Source organism: Dermacentor variabilis, chromosome 1, assembly GCF_050947875.1.
Source record: "Dermacentor variabilis isolate Ectoservices chromosome 1, ASM5094787v1, whole genome shotgun sequence".
In the NCBI taxonomy this organism is placed as follows: domain Eukaryota; kingdom Metazoa; phylum Arthropoda; class Arachnida; order Ixodida; family Ixodidae; genus Dermacentor; species Dermacentor variabilis.
The window spans coordinates 228,455,204-228,479,972 of NC_134568.1; the positions used below are offsets into that span (position 1 = coordinate 228,455,204).

General features: G+C 48.6%; 1 protein-coding gene and 1 long non-coding RNA gene across 4 annotated transcripts in view; both read left to right on the top strand.

The window, feature by feature from the left end:
* The window catches only part of LOC142558321 (uncharacterized), a 121,661-nt gene that overhangs the window by 283 nt on the left and 96,609 nt on the right, over window positions 1-24,769 (top strand). For all 3 annotated transcript variants that reach the window (XR_012823010.1, XR_012823009.1, XR_012823008.1), the window contains exon 2: window positions 1,684-1,810. This is a non-coding gene — a long non-coding RNA (uncharacterized LOC142558321). The remainder of the gene's footprint in view (window positions 1-1,683; window positions 1,811-24,769) is intronic.
* brn (beta-1,3-galactosyltransferase brn) lies at window positions 206-1,648 on the top strand. Its single transcript, XM_075670445.1, has one exon. It carries the CDS (start codon window positions 229-231, stop codon window positions 1,552-1,554), a length of 1,326 nt encoding a protein of 441 aa, XP_075526560.1. The 5' UTR covers window positions 206-228; the 3' UTR covers window positions 1,555-1,648.

Sequence of the window (24,769 nt, forward strand, 5' to 3'; positions counted from 1 at the left end):
CACCTCGTTCCTGGGTGGCCATGGGCTCGGGTCAAGCTCAATCCGTAAACATATTCGTTTTGAATATCCTGATCAAAGTCACCGTCATTTAGTTGCAGTGACCAGCCGACAGCATCAAAGCGGAATTCTGGGTCGTTGTGGCGCCATCTGGGGAGTGTGTAGCGAGATAGTGGATAGATGGATAGTGTACCAGCATGAGCCTTCTATTCGCGTAGGTGCGGCCGCGGCATGCCGCCTACGTCGGGAGCGTGTGTCCGTTGCTCAGTTGCTGTTCTTTATTGTCTTTATTCTACGGTTGTGGCATGTTTTGTGTTCGGAGGCGTCTTTGTGTTAGGTCCTCGTGTTGTCCTAGTAAGCGTTTCAGTTTTGGCTGCTGTTGTGTTTGTGAGGCCCGCTTGGAAACGACTTGCAAATGTGATACTGAACTGCGGCGATGTCAAGGCGATGCTGATGACAGCTTTCAGCGAGTGCGTAACGCCCATGGTTCGACGTGCTAGGTTTGTGCGTGCTTTACAGTCGCCGAAAGTAAAATGGTTAGTCATTGCTTCAGCGATAGTATTGTTCATCGAAACTACAGGACTGTACACAATGTGTTGGGAAACGCCCTACGCACAATTCACCTACCCACTAGAGGTGGATGCACGCGAACTCCTACGTGCACTCGAGGATGGCCGCGCGCCTACTGTGCGCCCTATCAACTCTTGCGAGCGCTACCGCTTCAAAATTCGCAACGACCGCAAGTGCGCGGAAGTGAACGGCACTGTGCGCCTACTCTTGCTTGTGAAGTCCGCTTTGCAACACAGATCTCGGCGGGATGCCATCCGTCGGAGCTGGGGCTTCGAGTCCCGATTTTCAGACGTCGTCATACGGCGTGTTTTCATGCTTGGTGCTGGCAAGCCGGAGACGCAAGACGAAGTTGACGCTGAGTATGCCCGTCATAAAGACCTCGTTCAGGCAGATTTCATTGACGCTTATTACAACAATACTATCAAAACGATGTTGGGGTTCCGGTGGGCATTCCAGCACTGTCGGAAAGCTGAATTCGTGTTGTGTGTAGACGATGACTACTACGTTTCTGTGAAGAATCTTCTCAAATTTATTAGAAATCCGTGGGGCCTGTCAGCGGTGGAATCCGAGGAGGAGAACACACCCACAACATTTATTGGAGATGGTCGTCTTTGGGCGGGCTTTGTGTTCGCCCGATCGCGCCCGATGCGGCATCGTTGGAGCAAGTGGTATCTATCGTTGGATGAGTACCCCTTTTCGAGATTTCCACCTTATGTGACAGCAGGCGCATTTGTACTATCCCAGCCGGCACTGGTGGATTTGTACCAAGTGTCTCAGTATACGCGCCCTTTTCGTTTTGACGACATATTTCTTGGGATCGTGGCACGAAAAGCTGGTCTGCAGCCTTTGCATAGCGACGCATTCCGCTTCTGGGGCCGGCCCGAGTCCCCGCAAGACTTTGAAGGATTGGTGGCTGCTCATGGCTTCAGCGATCCTGAACTATTAGTGCGTGTCTGGGAGCAGCAAAAGAGCCGTGGTCAGGCTTGATTATTTGTGTAGATATTTAGGTTTTCAACGGGATTCTGTTCTTTAGTTCTGGACTGCGTTTAACTGTGACAATAAATTCTTGTTAGCTGTTTTGTTTACTGTTTCGTGTCCACTATATCCACCCAGCAGGTGTCTGCATCATGTCTAGAAGCAGCACTGAAGGCATATCATGGATATCTGGCATGTATGGCCTGCCACAAAAGTTTACTGACCACAGGAACCCAGGAAACGAATTTCCAAGCAGCTTGTAACAGTAGTGAGTAAAGCCATACATCACAATGTTGTTTGCATATACTAGTAGAGGCTGGAAATGCAAATTCCAGGCTGCATTGTGAAACTGCAGAGATATCCAAGCTTTTTGTCGGATCCCGTGGCCCATAAACTTTCATAGTCAGCTGTACAATGTCGGAGATGGCCCAAAGTTGCTCGCTCTTGTGGGAAACATTGACTTAAAGCTGACTTGACACCTATCAATACATTATATGGATGTAGCTCCAGCTTTGCTTCGCTTATTAAAGCAAGTAATTTACTGCTACTGTGGCATTTGGCAGAAAGTGAATGTACAGGACCAGATTTTTCGTGACATGCACATGCCATGTAAATGCTAGAATCAAATTTTTTCAAGAAGAAAAAATTACTTGAGAGTTGAGCCACAAGTTTTTTTTTTTCAATCTGTCACAATTGTTTAGACTCCAATATGTGATACAAATTTAAGTGCTAAACACCTTGGCTTGGCTAAGGCTAAATGTAGACCTGAGGCCATATTTATAGTGACTCATTTTAATTTCCATCCTTTTTGCGTTTTGTCATTGGCTCAGCTGCTGCTATTATGGCCAGGATCAGCCATTTAGTGTGATGCACAATAAGAAAGGGAAAATAAAATAGAAAATTACAAGAACACTGGCCCTGTACACATACATGACATCATAAAGCTTGTTACATCTGACACGTTTACATGTGCACATCTTGCTGTGTTTGCCTCGTCACTGATTCATAATGCATTTTGTTGTGTATTTGAGTACGTTCACTTAGTTCCTTTATCTGCACATATGGTATTTGTGCCTTATGAAAACACAATTTCAACAGTATTATATGTTCAACAGTAAAAAAAGTAAACCTGAGTCTCTGACAACACTGAGAAAATAACCTGTGAGAACATGGACAGTAGCACCTGAGATATGCTCGTGCACTCATTCAGGTTGAGCGCCATGAACACGCCAAACATCATTGTGCATTTTTTTAACTGCCTTCAAGGAAGATACATAGCAAACTCATTGTGTGATAGCTGATATGGGTTAGCTTGTTCCCTTTGTTGACATTTAACAGTTGCTGTGTACGTCTGTACGTGAGTTGCATGCATTGATTAAGAAATGTGGAGTACACGACACTCTAGCGACTCTGGAGTGACTAAACATTAGTAATGTATAAGGTGTGCATAATGTATATTGCTCATCAATAGTGGCATTTTATCCAGCAGGTACTATAATACTATGTGTGAAACTTGCAAATTGATACCAGGAAGTGCCAGAATTTTGCACACACTGGCCAGGAAGTGCCAGGGACTTTTTTTTTTCTTTTTATCCAAAACTGGCTTGGAGAAAAAAATGCACAGAGCACCAATTACTGGTTGTGCGGGAAACTTGAGTCAATGTCCATGGAGCATGTTTTCATCAAATTCTGAGGAGGCCTTTTTCTGAGGCATGCTTCGGTGGGCATTTAAGACATGTCTTGTGCTGCGCACAAGGCCTACTTCCTGGCATTTGAACGCAATCGTTTAAAATGTGGCTGTTTATTCTCCTTGGCATCCACAGCACCTGGGGCAGTCACGTGGCTGTGACGAGCAGGGATTTAGACCTGCAACCTGTGCATGCACACAGTTGAGTGCTGTGTATACAATGACATTTTAGGTATGATGGACGAACTTGGGGAAGTTTTGCACAGTAGAGCTATAGCAATAATTTAAAAAGGCCTGTTTCTTTTTGTTCTTTCACAGTTTCCAGTAATAAAGAGAAAAATCAGTTTCATTACCTCGCCTAGAGTGTCCATATAATTGTATGCATCCGAGCAGTCTTTCGAGTTATGAACTCGTGGGCAAGCGAGTGGGTTGTTGCGTACTCCAGGGTAGTGTACCGTACTGCTGCTGAGAAGTAGCGGCGCCTGCCTATCGAAGCTCGACCGACATTACTTATTGGGTAGCGTGGAGTTGTCGGCGGGCGGCAGGCATCCGATAGATCATGGCGACCAAGCAGGGGCGAGACGATTTGCTAGTGCGAAACTGGCACGGTTTATTCAAAGGTAGTTGAAAGAAAATAAGGAAAGCATGAAGTATGAAGTCTCAAGTATGAAGTATCTCAAAGTACATTTCGGAGCCCCTTAAATAGGCTCTCAACAAGTGTGGGCGGGATCTTGCTTCCGTCGAAGGACACGTGACAGGCACGGAGAGAAGGCCCCTCCTCCGGCAATACCAAGCACGGGTAGGAGAGGTCGATCCTTTCATCTACGAATCCGGGGAGAAGGTCGGGTGAATGACCTCTCCGGCGTCGTGGGGTCCGGCCAAGAGAAGGTGAGGGGGATGAGGTAAGCACACACGATGCCACGACCATGAGAGGAGTGGAAGAGGTCGCCCGTGGGCTTCGGCTCAGGGGTAGGGCGAATGACCTCTCCGGCGCTCGTGGGCTCCGGCTCAGGTGGTAGAGTGTATGACCTTTCCGGCGCTCGTGGGCTCCGGCTCAGGAGGTAGGGTGAATGACCGCTCGCCACGTGGTGTCAGACGCCAACCCTAACAGCATCTCCGGCGGGGGAGGAAGATCCCGTCGTGTAGGGGCCAGCAGCCGCTGTACGAGGGATCGGCGTTTCGGTATCAGGATTCCCCGTAGAGGTCACGAACCCTTCGTTCGTAGCAGGTAGATTCCGGGGAGTGGTCTTTCGTCCTCGTGGCGCTCTTGACTTTTCTCCTTGGTCCGGTCCGGTGAAATTGGTCTTTGCCAGCAGGTCTCGCAACTTTTCGTCTCCTGCGAGGGCAAGCAATCACCCCAGAACAGTGCCGGACCCACAACCACAAAGCAGCGAGCACACGGCCACTCTCCCCCAAGACACACCCGGCTCTTAACAAAAAAAGAAAACCCGCTACACCTTTCCCATTTCCTACGCACGTCCTTCCCCCCTTAACACTAAAAACAGCCATTTCTTGAAAGCGTTAAGACGTGGTTATTAAAATCAGTTAACAATCGGCTTCACTTCGGAAAAACATATGAATGCACGAAAAAATGCCACGGAAACCCGGATGAGCATGAGGCTTTCGATACTCTAGGGGCAACGACTTAAACCGTCGGCATTGCCGTTAAGCTTACCCTTCTTGTAGCGAATATCGAAGGTGTACTGTTGAAGAGCCAAGCTCCAGCGCAAAAGACGACCGTTTTTCGTAGACATGGACTGCAGCCATGTGAGGGGACAGTGGTCAGTCTCTATGGTGAATCTTGAGCCAGCGATATAGCAAGCTAGCTTCTGTACCGCCCAAACTACGCAGGCGCATTCCTTTTCTGATGCACTGTATGCTTCCTCACGAACTAAAAGCTTTCTACTGGCGTACAGTACACGGTGTTCGTTCTCGTCATCTTTCTTTTGACAGAGCACCACCCCCATACCTCTGTCACTGGCATCACACTGAAGAATGAATGGCTTAGAGTAGTCGGGCGCGTTCAACACTGACTGACCGTTAGTGCGTTCTTCAGCATACTAAAAGCCTTTTCTTTCGCGTCATCCCACTTTACCGTTTGTGGTTCTGTTTTTCTGAGAGCATCCGTTAAAGGACTCGCAATCTCGGAATACCGCGGAATATATCGTTGGTAATAACCAGCCAAGCCAAGGAATGATCTGATGTCCCGCTTGGTGCGTGGTTGCGGGAAGTTGTCTATCGCGGTCAGTTTAACCTCGGAAGGCCGACGATGGCCTTGCCCTTGTTTGGATCGCACCGATGGCGCGAGTTGTTGTGGTCGCACCGCTGGTGCGATCGGTTGGGAACTCGGCGCTGACGCCCGTGGTTGTACCTGGGTCGCAAGCCCCAAGGGTAGCGTTGGCCTGGCGGCCTGGGGTACAACTGGAAGCATCCGAAGGTCCCGGCAAAGCATGAGTCGACTGGTAACAACAAAACAACTTGTTTATTTTAACATCGCAAAGAGTTGGCGGTCAGGTTGACCGAAGTAGAGAGACGGGAGTGCACTTTACTCAACAGAAGAAATCGGAGCCCTCCTTTTGGCGTCCGGGGGCAGCTGTTTTTATACTCTCGCAGTTGAGGGCAAGAAGGAACCCCTCAATAGACGAGCACGTGATTGTACAATGGGCTAAGGTGACGCACACTGTCGTAGCGCCGCCGGTCGGGCACAAAGACTGGGAGGAGAAGGTAACCTCGGCTCTCGTAGCGCCTCTGGTCAGGCACAATGACTGGAAGGAGAAGGTAACTTCTGCTCTCGTAGCGCCTCTGGTCGGGCACAATGACTGAGAGGAGAAGGTGACCCCCTGCTGTCGCATCGCCGCCGGTCGGGCACAATGGCACATACACTCACACACGCACATGAAGACACGTGGCATCGGAACATGCCTGGAAACGCCTGGAAACGCCTGGAAACGCCTGGAAACGCCTGGCGGGGAGCGTAGCGGCGACGCCGAACGGGCCAAAATGTCTGCCGCTTTGTTGCAATCGCGCCGGCTAAACCGCGCGTCGTAGGCGAAACGTAACACCCTATTACATGACCTAGATAAGCTACCTCCGCGCGCCCTAATTGGCATTTGGGAGCCTTAACAGTTAAGTTGGCCTCTCGTAGCCGACACAACACGGTTCGCAGGTGTTGCATGTGGTCCGCCCATGATGAAGAAAAGATAGCTATGTCATCGAGATAGGGAAGTGCAAAGTCCTCCATTCCTCGTAGCACCTGGTCCATAAGGCTAGAGAAGCAATATGGCGCATTCTTTAATCCAAAACTCAGGACTTTCGGACGAAAGGTTCCCATCGGGGAAAAAAACGGCGCATTCTTTAATCCAAAACTCAGGACTTTCGGACGAAAGGTTCCCATCGGGGAAATAAACGCTGCAAGCCTGCTTGCCCTCTCGGTCAATGGAACCTGCCAATACCCTCTGACTAAATCGAGCGTAGAGATGAAATTAGCACTGCTCACTTTCTCAAGCCTTTCCTCGATATGCGGTATTGGATAAGTCTGGTCCTTCGTGATTAAATTGAGCCTGCGGTAGTCGATACATGGCCGCGGCTCTTTTCCTGGGACCTCAACCAAGATAAGAGGCGAGGTATAATCACTCTTACCTGGCTCGATTACACCTAGCTCTAACATCTTGTTTATTTCAGCGGTCATGACTTCACGTTGACGAAGCGAAACGCGATAAGCTTTCGAACGAACAGGGTCCGACGAGGTTAACTCGATATCGTGAGCGATCGCAGTCGTCCTGCCCGGTATGTCTGAAAATACGTCTTTATATTCAAACACGAGTTCCCTCAGTTCGGCCCTCTGAATGGGATTCAACTCCGCCTGTTCTACTAACTTATCAATGGTCTCGTCAATGTCTTTTGTCTCCGTCACTGCTGGTAACTCTGGAAAGTCGACAGGCATTTCCTCAGGTTGGTTAAGGGACATGTTCACAATGGCTTCCCTCTGCCTGTAGGGTTTAAGTAGATTGCTATGGTACACTTGTGGTGTCCTTCGTTTCCCGGTACCGTGATTACGTAGTTTGTTTCAGATAATTTCTGAATTATGTCAACCGGTCCTTCCCATTGAACCTCTAGTTCGTTTTTCAACGAGGGTTTCAGGATCATTACCTTTTCCCCAACATCAAAGTGTCGCGTGCGAGCCGTCCTGTAATAGCAATACTCAGCATTGCTTTGTGCCTTTCGCATTTCCTGCTCAGCGATCATTGTGGCAGGGCTTACGTTCAATAACTTGCTGCATTCTGCTTCTCGCGACATTTCAGGCTCCGCTGCTTTCCTGGTTTTTTCATTAGCTGGCGTACTTTCCGCCTCATCCCCTATATGGCTATCCTGTTCAGTACTAGTTGACCAATCAGCTGTCAAACCGGTTTCTTTCACCACTGGACTTTCATCCACTGCTTTAGCCGCGAGCTCCTTTGCCTTGCAACGAGTTAGGGCTTGCACTGTTCCCTCACTAAACCCGATTCCCTTGCGTCGTAGCAAATCCTCTGATTTGTTAGAAAACAAATACGGATACTGCGGCGGAAGATGTGCCGAGATGGCGGCTTCAGTGTCCAGTACTCCGAAAGGGCCTTCAATACGAATTTTGGCCACCGGGAGACAAACACTGGAGGCCTCTACGGCTTGCCTTATCGAAGCACATTCCCCCGTGAACTGGCCTGCATCTACGTACGACGGATGCACTACGTCCATTGTGGCTGCCGAGTCGCGAAGCACTCTACATGGTTTGCCGTTTACCACGAGGTCTCGAATGTACGGTTCGAGCAAATTCAGATTCTCTGCGTTACTACTTAGTGACATCAAGACTAGTTTGGGATTTCTGCATCCCACGGAGATATGCCCCGTTTGCCGGCAGTTGTAGCAAACTACTGGTTTCTTGGCCTCGAAAGCCTTTTTCTTTTGCTTTTCTGCCCTCTGTTCGGGTGACTCCTTTTCTCCTTCGCTGTCCTCGTCACTACTTTTCCCTGAATCTGATCTTTCCTTTGTTTTATACCGACTCGACTTTGACCATCGTTTTGGCTTGTCGGGTCTGCATTTATTCATCTCCTCCTTAGGAGCTTCGCTGCCTTCGTCCGCACGGCGAGTTACGTACTCCTCAGCCAGATCGGCCGCTCTTGAAACAGTGTCTACGCCTGGCCTATCCTGAACCCAATACTTGATGGTTACTGGCAGCCGGCGGTAGAACTGTTCTAAAGCAACGCACTGCATTGTCTTTTCGGCATCGCCGAGTGCATCCTCTTCTCTGAGCCATTCCTTCAGGTTTACCTCCAAGGTGTATGCAAAATCTGAATATGACTCACTTTTGGTCTTCTCGACTTCCCTGAACTTTCGCCTGAATGCTTCAGCTGATAATCTATACTTTTTAAGCAGATTTGCTTTGACTTCATCGAAGTCCTCTGCTTTTCTTTCCCCATGCGGGCGATAATATCAGCTACCTCACGTGGCAGTAACGTAAGCAAGCGTTGCGGCCACGTGTTTCTCGCGAATTTTGCCTTCTCACACGTGCGCTCAAACTGTACCAGAAAAAGACCTATGTCCCCTCCTACTGCGTAGGGTGCCATCAAGTCTGTCATTCTTGCCTCGCTTTCACGTGCCTAGGTCTTTCGCTATTTTGTGCTTTCAGAAGCCCAATCTCTAGGCGCTTCATTTCGAGGTCGCGCTCTTCTTTGGCCTCACGTGCGGCTCGCTCTTCTTTGGCCTCACGTGCTGCCCGCTCGCGCTCCTCTTTTTCCTCTAGGCGCTTACGCTCTTCTTTGGCCTCACGTGCTGCCCGCTCGCGCTCCTCTTTGTCCTCTAGGCGCTTACGCTCTTCTTTTTCTTTAATGCTCTCGAGGCATTCCGTCAGTTCCTCGTCGTCTGCCCCGGTCGCTTCGATCGCCTAAATGATCTCCGGCTTTCTCTTTGATTCGGCAATTTGGAGGCCCAACTCTTTGGCCAAGCTCAACAATTCCGGCTTCTTTATTGCCTTCAAGTTCATGGCTGCGCTTAGTGCTGCTAAACCTTCACTCTATACAACCTTGACGTACTCAAACTTCCGTCAACGGTTTAAAGAAAAATCACTGCTATGTACTTTCCGAAAAAATACGTAAAAGCCAAGTGATGTCTCAGTGAAGAAAAGCCGTGCACTCACCATATGCAGTCATGATCCGGACACCTTCCTTCCGAACGTTGTCGCCATGACGAAGAGGCTACGATCTCGTAGTTGTCGTCCAAGTTGGGGTCTCCAGGATTCCGTATCCCAATCGCTGCCAGCCAGTTTGTTGCGTACTCCTACTGCCCCCGAGAAGTAGCGGCGCCTGCCTATCGAAGCTCGACCGACATTACTTATTGGGTAGCGTGGCGTTGTCGGCGGGCGGCAGGCATCCGGTAGATCATGGCGACCAAGCAGGGGCGAGGCGATTTGCTAGTGCGAAACTGGCACGGTTTATTCAAAGGTAGTTGAAAGAAAATAAGAAAAGCATGAAGTATGAAGTCTCAAGCATGAAGTATCTCAAAGTACATTTCGGAGCCCCTTAAATAGGCTCTCTACAAGTGTGGGCGGGATCTTGCTTCCGTCGAAGGACATGTGACAGGCACGGAGAGAAGGCCCCTCCTCCGGCAATACCAAGCACGGGTAGGAGAGGTCGATCCTCTCATCTACGAATCCGGGGAGAAGGTCGGGTGAATGACCTCTCCGGCGTCGTGGGGTCCGGCCAAGAGAAGGTGAGGGGGATGAGGTAAGCACACACGATGCCACGACCATGAGAGGAGTGGAAGAGGTCGTCCGTGGGCTTCGGCTCAGGGGTAGGGCGAATGACCTCTCCGGCGCTCGTGGGCTCCGGCTCAGGTGGTAGAGTGTATGACCTTTCCGGCGCTCGTGGGCTCCGGCTCAGGGGGTAGGGTGAATGACCGCTCGCCACGTGGTGTCAGACGCCAACCCTAACAGCGTTGAGATGAGGACAAGGAACGTGCTGAAATGAAACATTTTGCCAGAGGGCCTATAATGCTTTCTCATTGCCACACGTAAGCACTCTTCCGATTTTTGTTGGTTTGTTTTAACTTGAGTGGATGAAGTGAGCGCATTGAGACATTTGGTGCGTTTTGATTTGGCCTTACCGAGGCGCGGTTAGGACGCAGGCAAGAGCGTGTGTGGACAAGGAGCGCGTGGAAAAAAACATTTCGCCAGAGGTCCTATACGTATATGCTTTCTCACTGCCACATGTAAGCACTCTGCCGATTTTTGTTTGTTTGTTTTGACTTGAGTGGATCTACGTGGGTTGTTGGTGGACCTTGAGTGTGAACACGTATTGGTATTCATAACGCCATACGAGGTCTGTAAGAAAAGTATCCGACCTTTGGCCGAAGAAAAAAAAACTGGCAAAACTGGAGTGTTGGAAACCTAATCACCCTTAAAGTAGCCTCCTTGGGACTCCACACACTTCTTCCAGCAGTGCTGCCATTGTTGGAAGCATATCGAGAAGGCCTCTTTCAGAATGGAGTTTAGCTCAGCTGTCGTTGCAGCCATAATGTCCTCTCTTGTCTGAAATCGAGCTCGTTTCAATGGCCTCTTGGTTTTGGGAAACAGTCAGAAATCGCAGGGGGCCATATCAGGAGAGTAAGGAGCCTGTTGAACTACAGGAGTCTGGTTTTATACCAAAAAAGTCTGAATCAAGTGCGAGGAATGTGCAGGGCATTGTCCTGATGGATGTGCCAATTACCTGTTGACCACAACTCCGGTCTCTTGCGCCGCACAGCGTTACATAGGTGACGGAGGACATCCCTGCAGTACTATTTGGTGGTTGTTTGACCCTGTGGTGCGTACTCGTGGTGTACCACACCACGGGAGTCAAAGGAAGCAGTCAGCATCACTTTGATGTTGCTGTACACTTGGCGGGCATTCTTTGGTCTTGGTGACGTGGAATGCTTCCACTGTGACGACATGGATTTGGTTTCCGGGTCGTACCCGTACAGCCAAGGTTTGTCACCAGTGATTATGGTGTTCATGAAGCCGGGGTCACTGTTTGTGGAATCCAGCATGTCCTGTGGGACTTCAACGCGAAGTTGCTTTTGCTCCACCGTGAGCAGCTTTGGCACGAATTTCACCGCAACTCTCTTCATGGTCAAATCTTTGGTCACAATGGAATGTGCAGAAAAAGTGCTGATGCCCACCTCTTCCGCAATTTCTCAGACAATCACGTGACGGTCCCGCATCACCACAGCGTTCACTTCGGCAATGACCTGGTCATTTCGGCATGTTGATGGCCGAACGGAGCGTGGCTCGCTCTCCACCGATGTGCGGCCATTTTAAACCGGTTGTACCACTCCTTAATCTGTGTGCTGCTCATAGTATCGTCACCGAAAGCCGTCTGAATCTTCCGAATGGTTTGCACTTGGCTGTCACTCAGTTTCTGGCAATATTCAATGCAGTAGTGCTGCTCCAGTCGCTCCGCCATTTTCCTTGCAATAAAAAACCGTTGAGAGTACTGTGTACTAACTCACTCAAACGCTGCGTCCCAGCGACTGATGCTATCGGCAGGCGGGGAAAAATTCGCGCATGCGCACGAAGTTTTCAGGTCGGCTGATGCAAGCGCGCTTCATATCCATCAGGTGTTCGCAAAAAAGAAAAAGAAAGTCGGATACTTTTCTAACAGACCTCGTATTTATGACGCCTGTTTAGATTCATAGGTTACCTACTCCTGTCTTTTTCTTTTGGATGCGAAAGCATCAACTGGCCCATTGAGCGAGAAAGCCGGCGTCTGTAGCAGCGAAGGTGCACCTAAATCCCCATTCCCTAAATCCCCAAAAGTTCACACCCTTTGGAGTGTATATTTGCCACACAACGATAATCGTCATCTGTCTTGCCCGCATTTGCTTTCTTGAAAACACTGCGCTCGTTACTTTCCTGTCGGGAATGCTATGTCATGCTGATAACGCGCATGCCGTTCGTTACTGGAAAGTACCGGGCTCGCCGCGTTAAAGAAAGGAAATGCCGACAAGACAGATGACGATTATCGTTGTGTGGCAAATATACACCCCAAAGGGCGCAACTGTTTTTACACTCTAAGAAAAGTTTACACCCTTTGGAGTGCCCCTCCTGCACTCTAAAACAGTTTGCACCCTTTGGGGTGTATATTTGTCCCACAACGATAATCGGCATCTGTCTTGCCCGCGTTTCTTTTCTTTAACGTTGCGAGCCCGGTACTTCCCAGTCACGAACGGCATGCGCGTTATCAGTGTGACGCAGCATTCTCGACAGGAAAGTAGCGAGCGCCGAGTTTTCAAGAAAGGAAACGCAAGCAAGGCAGATGACCACTACACTCTTAGAAAAATGTACACCCTTTGGGGTTTATCTTGTCCCACAACAATAATCGTCATCCGTCTTGCCCGCGTTTCCTTTGTCTAACGCGGCGAGCCCGGTACTTCCCAGTCACGAACGGCATGCGCGTTATCAGCGTGACGCAGCGTTCTCGACAGGAAAGTAGCGAGCGCCGAGTTTTCAGGAAAGGAAACGCAAGCAAGGCAGATGACGATTATTGTTGTGGGACAAATTTACACCCCAAAGGGTGCAACCGTTTTAAGAGTGTATCATTGTGGGACAAATATACACCCAAAAGGATGCAACTGTTTTTAGAGTGTGCCACACGACGATAATCGTCATCTGCCTTGATGCGTTTCCTTTCTTTAACGCTGCGAGCCCGCTACTTTCTAGTAACGAACGGCATGCGCGTTATCAGCATGATAGCATTCCCGACAGGAAAGTAGCGGGCGCGGCGTTTTCGAGAAAGGAAACGCATCAAGGCAGATGACGATTATCATTGTGTGCACTCTACACTCTTAGAAAAATTTACACCCTTTGGGGCGTATCTTGTCCCACAACAATAATCGTCATCTGTCTTGCCCGCGTTTCCATTCTTTAACGCTGCGAGCCCGGTACTTCCCAGTCACGAACGGCATGCGCGTTATCGGTGTGACGCAGCATTCTCGACAGGAAAATAGCGAGCGCCGAGTTTCAAGAAAGGAAACGCAAGCAAGGCAGATGACGATTATTGTTCACTCTTAAAACAGTTGCACCCTTTGGGGTGTAAATTTGTCCCACAACAATAATCGTCATCTGCCTGGAGAGACACTGGAGAGACAAATGTGACACTCGATGAAGAATTTCACGAGTCAGAGATCCGCGCAGCTCTCCACGACCTTAATGGCAAATCAGCACCTGGTCCCGACAAGGTTACGAACAAGACTCTAAGAAACCTCGATGATGCCTCGATAACCGCTCTTACGGCATACATCAACAAATGCTGGCGAGCAGGTTGCATCCCAGAGGCGTGGAAACGCTCTAAAGCAGTCCTGATACCGAAGCCAGGCAAGCCGTCCAGCCTCGATCACTTGCGGCCCATTTCCCTCACATCCTGCGTTGGCAAAGTGATGGAGCACGCGTTCCTCTCCCGCATCAACCACCACCTCGAGGACACTGGAGCCTACCCACCCACTATGGTGGGCTTCCGGTCACACCTCTCCACTCAAGACGTCATGCTCCAGCTCTACCACGATATTATCAATGACCCAACTAGCGGCAACCGGGCCATCCTCGGCCTGGACTTGGAAAAGGCATTTGACAATGTAGCACATGCAGCAATCCTGAGCCGCATAAACAAGCTCAACTTGGGTGCGCGAAGCTACAACTACGTCAGAGACTTCCTGTCGCGCCGCACAGTCACCCTCGCGGTCGGCAGCATGACATCCGACGAACATACACTAGGAAGCACCGGCACTCCTCAAGGATCGGTCATATCCCCGCTCCTTTTCAACCTCGTGATGCTGGGTCTCCCGGCCTACCTCGACGAGATCGATGGCCTCCATCACGCCTTGTACGCAGATGACATCACCCTGTGGGTCAACAAGGGCAGTGACGGTCAGATAGAATACACCTTACAAGCAGCGGTCTCTGCAGTCGAAACCTACCTACAGGACACAGGTCTCCGACTATCTCCACTGAAATCGGAGCTGCTCGTCTACCGCTCGCGCCGCCGGCCCAAGCCTACAGCCGAATGGCGCCAATGTGACGACATAATCCTCTATACGCAAGACGGCTCCTGCATTCCCCGAGTCCCGAAGATACGCATCCTAGGCATGCATATAACAGCCAACGGGTCAAACATAGAAGCTATTCGCAAAATCGAAGGCAAGGTTACAGCGGCTACCCGCCTGATCAAACGCATTACAAACAAGCACACGGGCATGAAGGAGGACAGTGTCATGCGCCTCATACACTCTTTCGCAATCAGTCACATCACTTATGTGGCTGCCTTCCACAACTGGAATGTCACTGAAAGGGAGAAAATCAACACCCTTATACGCAAGACTTACAAGATCGCCCTTGGCCTACCGGAGTCCACAAGCACTGCTCGTCTGCTACAGCTGGGGGTATACAACACGCTTGAGGAAATCGTGGATGCGCAAAGAACCTCTCAACTCGAACGCATGTCTCTGACAGCCACGGGCCGGTACATCCTGCGGAAACTCGGCTTCAACTACCACGTCCAACACGGTCAGAAACAGGTCATTCCACCTGACCTCAGCGACACACTGATTGTCGCCCCTATACCTCGAAACATGCACCCCGAATTTAATCGGGGCCGACGCCAGGCCCGTGCCAAGGCACTGCTGCGCTCCTTGGGTGGAAAGAGGACTACGCGCTTTGTAGACGCCGCAGAATACACGCGAGAACGCCGGTTCACGGCGGTAGTCGTAGACGTTAGCTCCAGGCTTACGCACGCGTGTAGTGTCGCAACGGAATACCCCGAAACAGCAGAAGAGGTAGCGATTGCGCTTGCGCTTACCGACCCCCTCTGCGAGGTAGTGTTTAGCGACTCACAATCCGCAGTTCGCAACTACGCGCGGGGGCGCATTTCCTCCGAAGCTCTCCAGATTCTAAGGAAAGCTGGTCGACAGCACTTCGATAACACCGCCATCATATGGTTTCCAGCGCACGTCGCCACCCCCACCGATGAGGGCCTCATTAACTTGAACGAGGTAGCACACCGCTCTGCGCGAGAACTGACCCGCCGCGCAGAATCGGGGACCGCCTCTTCGAGTTCGGAACTGCTGGCTCAAAGCACGCGAGAACGCCTGGTCAGGTATAATGACATCACCAAGCACTACCAGCTAGGCAGGCGGTTGCTGCCCCCACCTCACCCCATGCTGAAACGTCGCCAGGCAGTCATCTGGCGACAATTGCAAACACAAACATTCCCCAGTCCGGTGCGATTGCAGCACATTTTCCCCGCGCAATACCCGAATGCTCTTTGCAAATTATGTCAGGACACTAGAGCGACGCTGTCACACATGTTGTGGGAGTGTCGGGTTACATCAGCTACAATGGCAGTAGCTCCGGAGGCTCTTGCGTCGAAGTGGGCCGCCGCTCTGCGCAGCTCCAACCTCAAGACACAAGAGTGGGCTGTCCAGCAAGCCCGAGAGGCGGCGACGAGGCAAGGCCTCGAAGTCCCCTCATGGGAGACCTGAGCCCGGGTCATCAAATTTGCCGGATTCAGAATAAAGTTGTTTCCATCCATCCATCTGCATGCCTTGCTTGCGTTTCCTTTCCTGAAAACTCGGCGCTCGCTACTTTCCTGTCGAGAATGCTGCGTCGCACTGATAACGCGGCGCCGTTCGTGACTGGGAAGTACCGGGCTCGCCGCGTTAGAGAAAGGAAACGCGGGCAAGACGGATGACGATTATTGTTGTGGGACAAGATAAACCCCAAAGGGTGTAAATTTATCTAAGAGTTGTGGGACAAATATACACCCAAAGGATGCAACCGTTTAAAGAGTGTAAAATCAGTTCGCACCCTTTGGGGTGTATATTTGTCCCACAACAATAATCGTCATCTGCCTTGCTTGCGTTTCCATTCTTGAAAACTCGGCGCTCGCTACTTTCCTGTCGAGAATGCTGCGTCACATTGATAACGCGCATGCCGTTCGTGACTTGGAAGTACCGGGCTCACAGCGTTAAAGAAAGGAAACGCGGGCAAGACAGATGACAATTATTGATGTGGGACAAATATACACCCCAAAGGGTGCAACTGCTTTTAGAGTGTGGCAGAAGGGGCACTTTAAATGGTGTAAACTTTTCTTACACCCTTAGAAAAATGTACACCCTTTGGGGTTTATCTGGTCCCACAACGATAATCGTCATCCGTCTTGCCCGCGTTTCCTTTCTCTAACGCGGCGAGCCCGGTACTTCCCAGTCACGAACGGCGCCGCGTTATCAGTGTGACGCAGCATTCTCGACAGGAAAGTAGCGAGCGCCGAGTTTTCAGGAAAGGAAACGCAAGCAAGGCAGATGACGATTATTGTTGTGGGACAAATTTACACCCCAAAGGGCGCAACCGTTTTAAGAGTGTAGAGTGTAGAGTGTGTACTCGCTGTAATGCGAGACCTCTGTTCTGATGCAACGAACTTAAACGCGCGATAGAACTTCGGTAACAAAGTGTTGTACCCGTAGAAAACGAAACGATAATCATGGCCGCACCAGAGCGCCCCGGTGCGCATCGGTGCGATTTGCTGAATTCGCCATTAGATTACACTCTTAGGCAAAGTTACACCGTTTGGCTTGCCCCTTCTGCCACACAACAATAATCGTTATCTGCCTTGATGCGTTTCCTTTCTTTAACACTGCGAGCCCGGTACTTTCCAGTAACGAACGGCACGCGCGTTATCAGCATAGAACAGTTTACACCCTTTGGAGTGCCCCTTCTCATAACGCGCATGCCGTTCGTTACTGGAAAGTTCCGGGCTCGCAGCGTTAAAGAAAGGAAACGCATCAAGGCAGATAACGATTATTGTTGTGTGGCAGAAGGGGCAAGCCAAAGGGTGTAACTTTGCCTAAGAGTGTAGTGGAGTGCCAATGGGAGCGCCAGGCCAGCTATCGCTCGCACTACCCCTGCCTGAGATACGCGCTTATGCGGGCCCCTGAGATACGCGCTAATTCTGGCGTTGCCTGACGTCGTTTGTTTCGGATTGCCGACTTTCCCCTTAAACTGAAAACCGATAAAAAATGTTTCGGTTTCACTCCGAAACAAAATAATAAATAACGTTTCAGTGACGTTTTCGTTCCGGTCAAAAATATCGCGTTTTTTCGTTTTTTTTTTGTTTTCGTTCCATTCCGACACTGTTATCTGCGCATTCCTTGTCTGCGCAAGCTCTCGTCTGCGCTCTTCACTCTAAAGACGATAATCGTCATCTTCCTTGCTTGCGTTTCCTTTTTTTAAAAACGCCGCGCCCGCTACATTCCTGTCGGCAATGCTATGTCATGCTGATAACGTGCATGCGGTTCGTTACTGGGAAGTACCGGGCTCGCAGCGTTAAAAAAAGGAAATACGAACAAGACAGATGACGTTTATCGTTGTTTGGCAAGATATGACTCAAAGGGTGTAAGCTTTTCTTAGAGTGTTCGCCTCGCCAATCATTATAAAGAAATTAATGTATATAAAAACGGAATAAATCCTAAAGGAAAAAAAATTGGCAGTAGGGAATTTCCAAACTACGATCCCACGCTCAGAAGACGCGTGTCTTACCCAGTGGGCTAAACCAGCGCCTCCTAGATAGCGACACAATGGGCTAGGTTGCCCGCGAGGAGTTCATAACTTGAAGAACCGTTCAGCGGCATTCAATTGGACATTATTGCTTTTGCATTCGCAACTCATAAGAAGTGCTTAGGTATCCTCGGATTTCTTTTATTGCGATAAACGGACACTCCAGGTGCATTTCTACCGTCGCCGTGAGGTTCCGTATAAATTCAAAGGACGATAAAATCGTTGCCGCGCGCCGTACGATGCACGTGTGAGTGAAAGGGTGCGAAGCTGAGCCGGCGACAGCGGCTCAATCTCGCTCACGCAAGGTAGTGAAGCGATGAAGAAGCGCACCGTCTTCCGTCGCGCGCAAGGTTCCAAGGGGAGGGTAGGGAAGGCGGACGCGTTCTACCTCGGGCCGCTTTATCTTGAAAGCCATCTGCGCCGGAGACAGAGCCCGCCGCGTGCTGTTTCAGTGGCTTAGTTTGCGTTGGGGGGGGGATGGGAGACGCAGCACGAAGGTCAATTCGCTCGCTGCTGCTGCCGCGCTTCCTCACTCCAGCTTTTTCCGCTAGAGCGAGTTCCCGCGGTCATTGAGTGAGATGTGTTCATGTTTTCTTGTACCCGCGTAACACCATGCTTGTTAATTTAGTTAGTATGCCTATGTTTACAAGGTTGTACGGCCGATTAAACTACTATTCTTACTTCGTATAGCTGTCCACTAATTTGCTATCGCAATCGATGCTTCGCCTTTCAGGCGAAACTGCAACTTTCTTTTCCTGAGTGAATGTAGGCGTGCTGGTATTCATGACGCCGTACACTTTCTTTTCTTGCTTTCTTTTTAATTTGCCTCACTCTTACAGAGAAAATTATAAATTTTGCCCTGGGTGCTTGCAATCGTACTGTTGATGAAGGTCGAACCCCGGCCGAAGGTTCGAAATTAAATGAAGAAGTACTTTCTTCATATGCAGGGTGTCCCAACTATCATGCACCAAGATCTAAAGATATGCAAATGCTACGTAGCTGAACAGAACCAATGTAATGTTGTTTGCCGTCACTTGGAGATACTCAGATAATGTTTTGCATTCCACCTAACTACATAAGTAGTTTTAATTAATTAATCAACTTCTCAAGTATTATAGTTAGATTAAAATTGTCAATTAGACAATTGTAGAGCAACATGAAAAACTCCCGGTACAGCTTTCTGTTGCTCAATACGTGCTACATAAAAGTGTCTTTCCGAGCGTGAAAGCAGCCCATGAGTACACGCAAAGTGCTTTCAGCCATTGTGGACGCAAACCGCCCACAACGGATGAACTATTCGCAATCCTATGTGCGATAAAATTTACAACGTCAGTAAGAGATGCGCAAAAATGGGCAATTTTCAGCGATTCACAGGCGGCTCTAACATCACTCTGCAGCACAAAATGGAAAACAATCAGTGATAGTATAATATACGAAACACTTAAACACCTCGCAAAGGCAAGCCAAGCGAAGCATGAAATAGCATTCCAGTGGATACCAGGACATTGCAACATTCCTGGCAACACAGCAGCCGATGAAGCAGTACGACAAGCACACCTGAAAGATGATGCGGTCCCGCTCCCAATATCAAAGAATCAATTACGCTGTATTATAAGGGCAACGTCCTTCAATATGTGTAGAAATATATGGTTTGACCAGAAGTCTAAGAGATCAGATTTGTATCATATTGATCCGTTTATTGAATTCAAATTTCCATTGTCATTAGACAGAAATATGGAAACCCTTATTCATCGATTAAGGCTAGGCACTGCCTACACAAAACATTTCTTACATAGAATTGGCATTGCGGAAACTCCAGAATGTGATTGTAGATTTGTAGATGAAGATATACATCACCTCCTTCTAGACTGCCCACATCACGACATACCAAGACGACGACTTAAATCAACTCTAATGTGTATTAGACTGCAGACCTTTAAGCTTAAGGAAACCTTTGGGCCCTTGGCCAACAACGGCCTTGCAGAAGAGCGCTTTAAAAGCATTAAAAGCTTTTCTCGAAGACAGCGGCATTGTTGGCCGCTATTAACGCTTTTAATGTTCCTTTTATTATAATGTCGCTGTATATATTTATGTGTTTGTAGATTATGTTATGTTGACTGTTCTGCTCTGACTATATGCGATAATGCATTTACCGATGTATGCACCACCCACTGACTAGGAACTGTACTATTAGGTGACAGCATAATTTTGTATTTTCAGACTTTCTTCTACAGTGCTGTGGAGTCATTAGTATTGAGTGTTGACATTAGTGATAGTGTTGGCCACCGTGGCGTTGAGCAAGGGTTGCCCAAGGCTCAGTCCATGTAGAAGTCTTTCGTGGCTTCTTTGGATGCTGCGTGGTGTCCTGAATCGGAGTTTGGGATCAAGTAAACGAAGATGAGGACGATGGTGGTCTGGCGGAGACCAGTATCTTGCCTAAGCGACGAGCCTCATGTCATGTAGCACAATGTTGGTGTTTGTCACCGCAAATGAAATCAGAACTTTGCATTTGCATCGGCGAGCTAATTTCCACGAATACTGCAGTGTCTGAGAACCCATTTAAATGATATGCGGTGCCCATTTCGCATGTTTACATCGCGGTCGGCTAAATACCGCGAATATTAAATACTTCCTAATTTAAATTAAACGGATAATATGACCACTGTGCCCTGTGTGCAGTGTACAGGGAGACATAGCCCAATTAATTTGATTTGCAGGATATTCACATTAGAAGGAGCAGTCCTAATGTCAGCACTGAATATTTATCACTTTCATGCCTTGTGCTATATACACGACAGATACTTGGGCCATATGGACGAACACTACGTGTACGTCTCGCGCCACGAAGGCACTCGTAACCTTCCTTAGAGACACCGGTTTCACTAACATATTTTGTTTGCGTGTTGTGTGCTGTGGTGGTGTTTTGTGCATGTTGTGTATCTGTGACGTTCATTGTGCTTATCATATCATCATATCCTGCTCATCAGGCAAGCCCCTCCAATATTCATTACAGAGATCTATCTATCTATCTATCTATCTATCTATCTATCTATCTATCTATCTATCTATCTATCTATCTATCTATCTATCTATCTATCTATCTATCTATCTATCTATCTATCTATCTATCTATCTATCTATCTATCTATCTATCTATCTATCTATCTCTATTTCGCAAGGCGGATTCGTAAAGTTCGACCACTTCCGGAAAAATCAACATGCAAGGTCCTCGTCTAAGAATAGTCAGTAATCTGAGGCTAAATTCACAAAGCTTTTCAATCTTAAGTGCCTTTGCCATTGGCCGGTCGCCTTCGCTAATAATACGTCCGTCATCACGATTAACTGTCATTTGCTCTTACAAGCAGTTTTAGCGTAACAAGTTTTCTTTGTGAATACGGGCTCTGTAGGGCTATAGTTTGGCTTCACAAAATACAGTTAACTTCTGAAGTGGTTCCTGGGAGAGGCAGTGACGTGCCTCGCATGGCAGTAATTGCCGTAGCCGTAGGCGTTGTCTTGTGGTTGAGTTTGAAGCTTCGACGAATGACCGGGATGACAAAAGCAGCCGAGGAGGCAGCTGATGACTTTGATCCATCGGTGTAGACATGCTCTGTCCAGGCAAATGCTATACAGAGATGTCACAGTGCGAGTTTCCTCTGACCACATGTTTGATTTGTTGCTGAGGCCAGGAATTGAAAGACGCACCAATACTCTGGAGAACACCCATGCTGGCGTGTTTGAAACTTTAGCTGCGACAGAACTCGTAGGGATAAAGTGTTTGTGACGAGCGATGGCTCGTGAAAAATCGTCTAACCGCGTATCGCTTAGTGTTTTAACAGGGTTATATTTGTAACGGCTGACCAAGGCGCAGGTAAACAAGGAGAAGTTCACATGAGCAGTATACATCGCTAGGATAGGCGCCTGCTTCCGCATTTGTGGGTTTGTTGTGGTGAAGCGTGATGCACCGGTCAGGCATATACGCACTGCTTGCTAAGTTTCCAGGGCACGTAGGCAGAAAGGTCGAATGTGTGGTACTGGCAAGCCATACGGCGCAGGTAATATACGGATAGCGCCTGACACAAATGAAGCAGGGATCTTTCAGGTGGGCCTCACTTCATTCCTGTTACATATTTCAGAACGTGCACGAACCTGGCGAGTTTTTCTTTAAGCATCGTTCACACGAAATCAAGGCGGCTTGTTGACTCATTGCCGCCGTCGAGGCGAGGAAGGATTAGCAAATTATTAAGTCGCGATGCTCACTAACAAAAATTCGAAAACGCCAGAGTGAAAGGGAGTTCGGGTGAATTACGGAAAATGAAGTGTTGTTGGCGCAGCCTCCTACATCAATGGCACTCGTGTTTAGACACTGCAAGAATTACCGGAAAAAACAAGCGCAGCTCCGAAGTGATTTTGCTATATACTATAGCTTGTGCCCAACCTTAAGTAGCAGTAAGAGTACGCCACACGAATGCAACCAACCTAGCATTGTCCACTGTCCTCTTCAGCAACTCAAAGTACTATTCTTACTGTAAGCTTAAGTAAGTAATTAACAAAAATAATTTACAAACGTTTAAAGCATTCGTTTAAATGCAACACCTTCATTTGAAGGGTTTGTAGGGCTATGCAGCAATATCCAACTGATTGCTTTCAACGAAGACTGCTGCTGTGGTTTAAATTTTTCGACCTTCAAAGAGAGAACGCGAGGTTTGATACCGCACCACGTGAATAGGCGCTTGCGCGCCGCCCTCAAACATACTTGGAACGAATGGTCAATGCTGCATGCAGGCAGGCTATCTGAATAGGCTACAAGCGATGGAGACGGAACGAAGTCTTGGCTTCCAGTTTTGCCAAGCTACCTTGCCTGAAGGACCCTTGTAGCAGTCATTAATAATGCTTCGCACAACTTCGATTCCACTTGGTCCGGGATCCTGATATCTTCTTTTTTTTTTATTCCGTACCGATTGCGGAAGATTATATAAAATAAAGCGCGCGCTCCGGTCACGTTGCAGTAAAAGCGTAGGCGATATAATCTTTTTCAGAAAATGATAAGGCGTAAAATAACAAATTTGTATTCTCGTTTAGCACGTGAAAGTCCGGCTTATCAAATAGCGACACGTTATTTTTGTCAATGCCGTGACCATAAAAGCTCTTCCGTTCTCGACTTGAAGTATTATAAAAGTAGAGCTTCGTTGGGGCGCTAAATCACAAAATGGGTACTGTATACATGTCAGTCCTTTGGCTGCGTATACGGCGACTATTCCGGCGGAGACGGCAAGCGAAGCTGAATCAGGAAGGTTCGTCGAAGCGTAACTGCACTGTTTATGTACGCCTCTATAGATTTACTCCTGCGGCACATGCTCAGGCTGTGTAATCAGGCCAAATATAAACAACCCTGCACCGAACGAACATCACAAAGCTCAGAAAAACCAGTAAATAACACGGAGTACTGACGCAAGTGCAAATGCACCAAAATATACACGAACGAGCAGCTCAAAGCTTCGCGTACATTACCGAATAGAACAACGTACGAAAACATGAAAACACAAAAAGGTAATACGTGCGCACGAAAGGATATATATAGAAAAATTCTGAGCGTAAGAATGTAAAATATGAAATACATCAATAAACAAAAGAAGTATTTCAAGACATAAGCAACTAAACCAGAAGGGTAAAATCTCAGCAATGCGCATGCAGATCGAAATTAAGGAGGGAAGAAGCATGGCCGAATAACGGTGTCAACACAGGAATGCCAATAACATTAAACGACGTATGCGTTATATTACTAGCGGTTTCAGTCACCTTCAAAGAAGGCAGATTGTCCTCATCTCTTTGTTATTGTGCGCGGAAAGAAATAACTCTTGAAAAGGTTAGTTCGGGCGCAAGGTGTTGAAAGAATCAACGTGACAATGCCGTGTTCGGAGCGCTGCAGTGAGTGGCTTTACATGTGCGTGCTGAGCGACAAGAGGTTGTTTTTCGAACAAGGTGATCTTGAAGTCTTAAAGTGGGGCATCGCGGCGTCATGCGAATGCGCCGCAGAAGCGCACCTAAATAATTTCGCATGAAGTCGGTTATACTGGAATACAGCGGTGCTGTCACCTCATGTATTTCTAACCCAGCCTCCGAGAACCCGAGAACATTTTCCACCCGTTCAACATCCAGGGCGCAAGAAAGGGAGAGAAAGTAGATGCATAGGAACTCGCACTGCAGAATGGCCGGGGCGGCAAATGTGGAACAGCATTACACTGCGAGGCGCGCGAAAGACGAGGGGGACATGGGGCACTCGCGTCTGTCGCACTAGCGGTTCGCAATTGCATTAAATATAGCTCATGCGTGTCCCGTTACTCAAATGCCGAACAGACCATAGGTATTTAACGCTGATTATGATACAGGGATACTAAACGTGTACTAGGCATCGCATTGAGTAGCGTTATGTAAGCGCAACCCACTTCCGCCATTTGCATTTATGCGCGCTTGTTGTCTACATGGGTGAAGTGCTCATCTTTGTGGGCCTTGTGCGATGAAGCTCGCTTTTGACTGCTGCGTCTGTGTGTGTGCATTACGTGATCTGTGTATTTTCCTCATCTGTACGCCCGTTCATCTTGGACCGCGTCGTGGCCTCGTGTGCGAGTTCGGAACTTGGCACATGTACGCGCGTAAATTTGCAGGGGCCCGGCATATGCAGTGCAACTTGTCCTTGTCTCTGTATGTTCCAGTTTGTATGTATAGAACTGCATGTAGACTTTATTTACTCTCTCGAGTTAAATCCGCTCTAAATTTCCCGAGCGTGTGCAATTTCTTCTTACCTTACAATATTTTTCTTATTATTACTATAATGAGGCACCCGCCGTGGTTGCTCAGTGGCTGTGGTGTTAGGCTGCTGAGCACGAGGTCGCGGGATCGAATCCCGGCCACGGCGGCCGCATTTCGATGGG

What these genes read in the sequence shown, in the direction of transcription:
- brn (XM_075670445.1), top strand. Translation starts at nt 229, where the DNA reads ATGCCGCCTACGTCGGGAGCGTGTGTCCGTTGCTCAGTTGCTGTTCTT.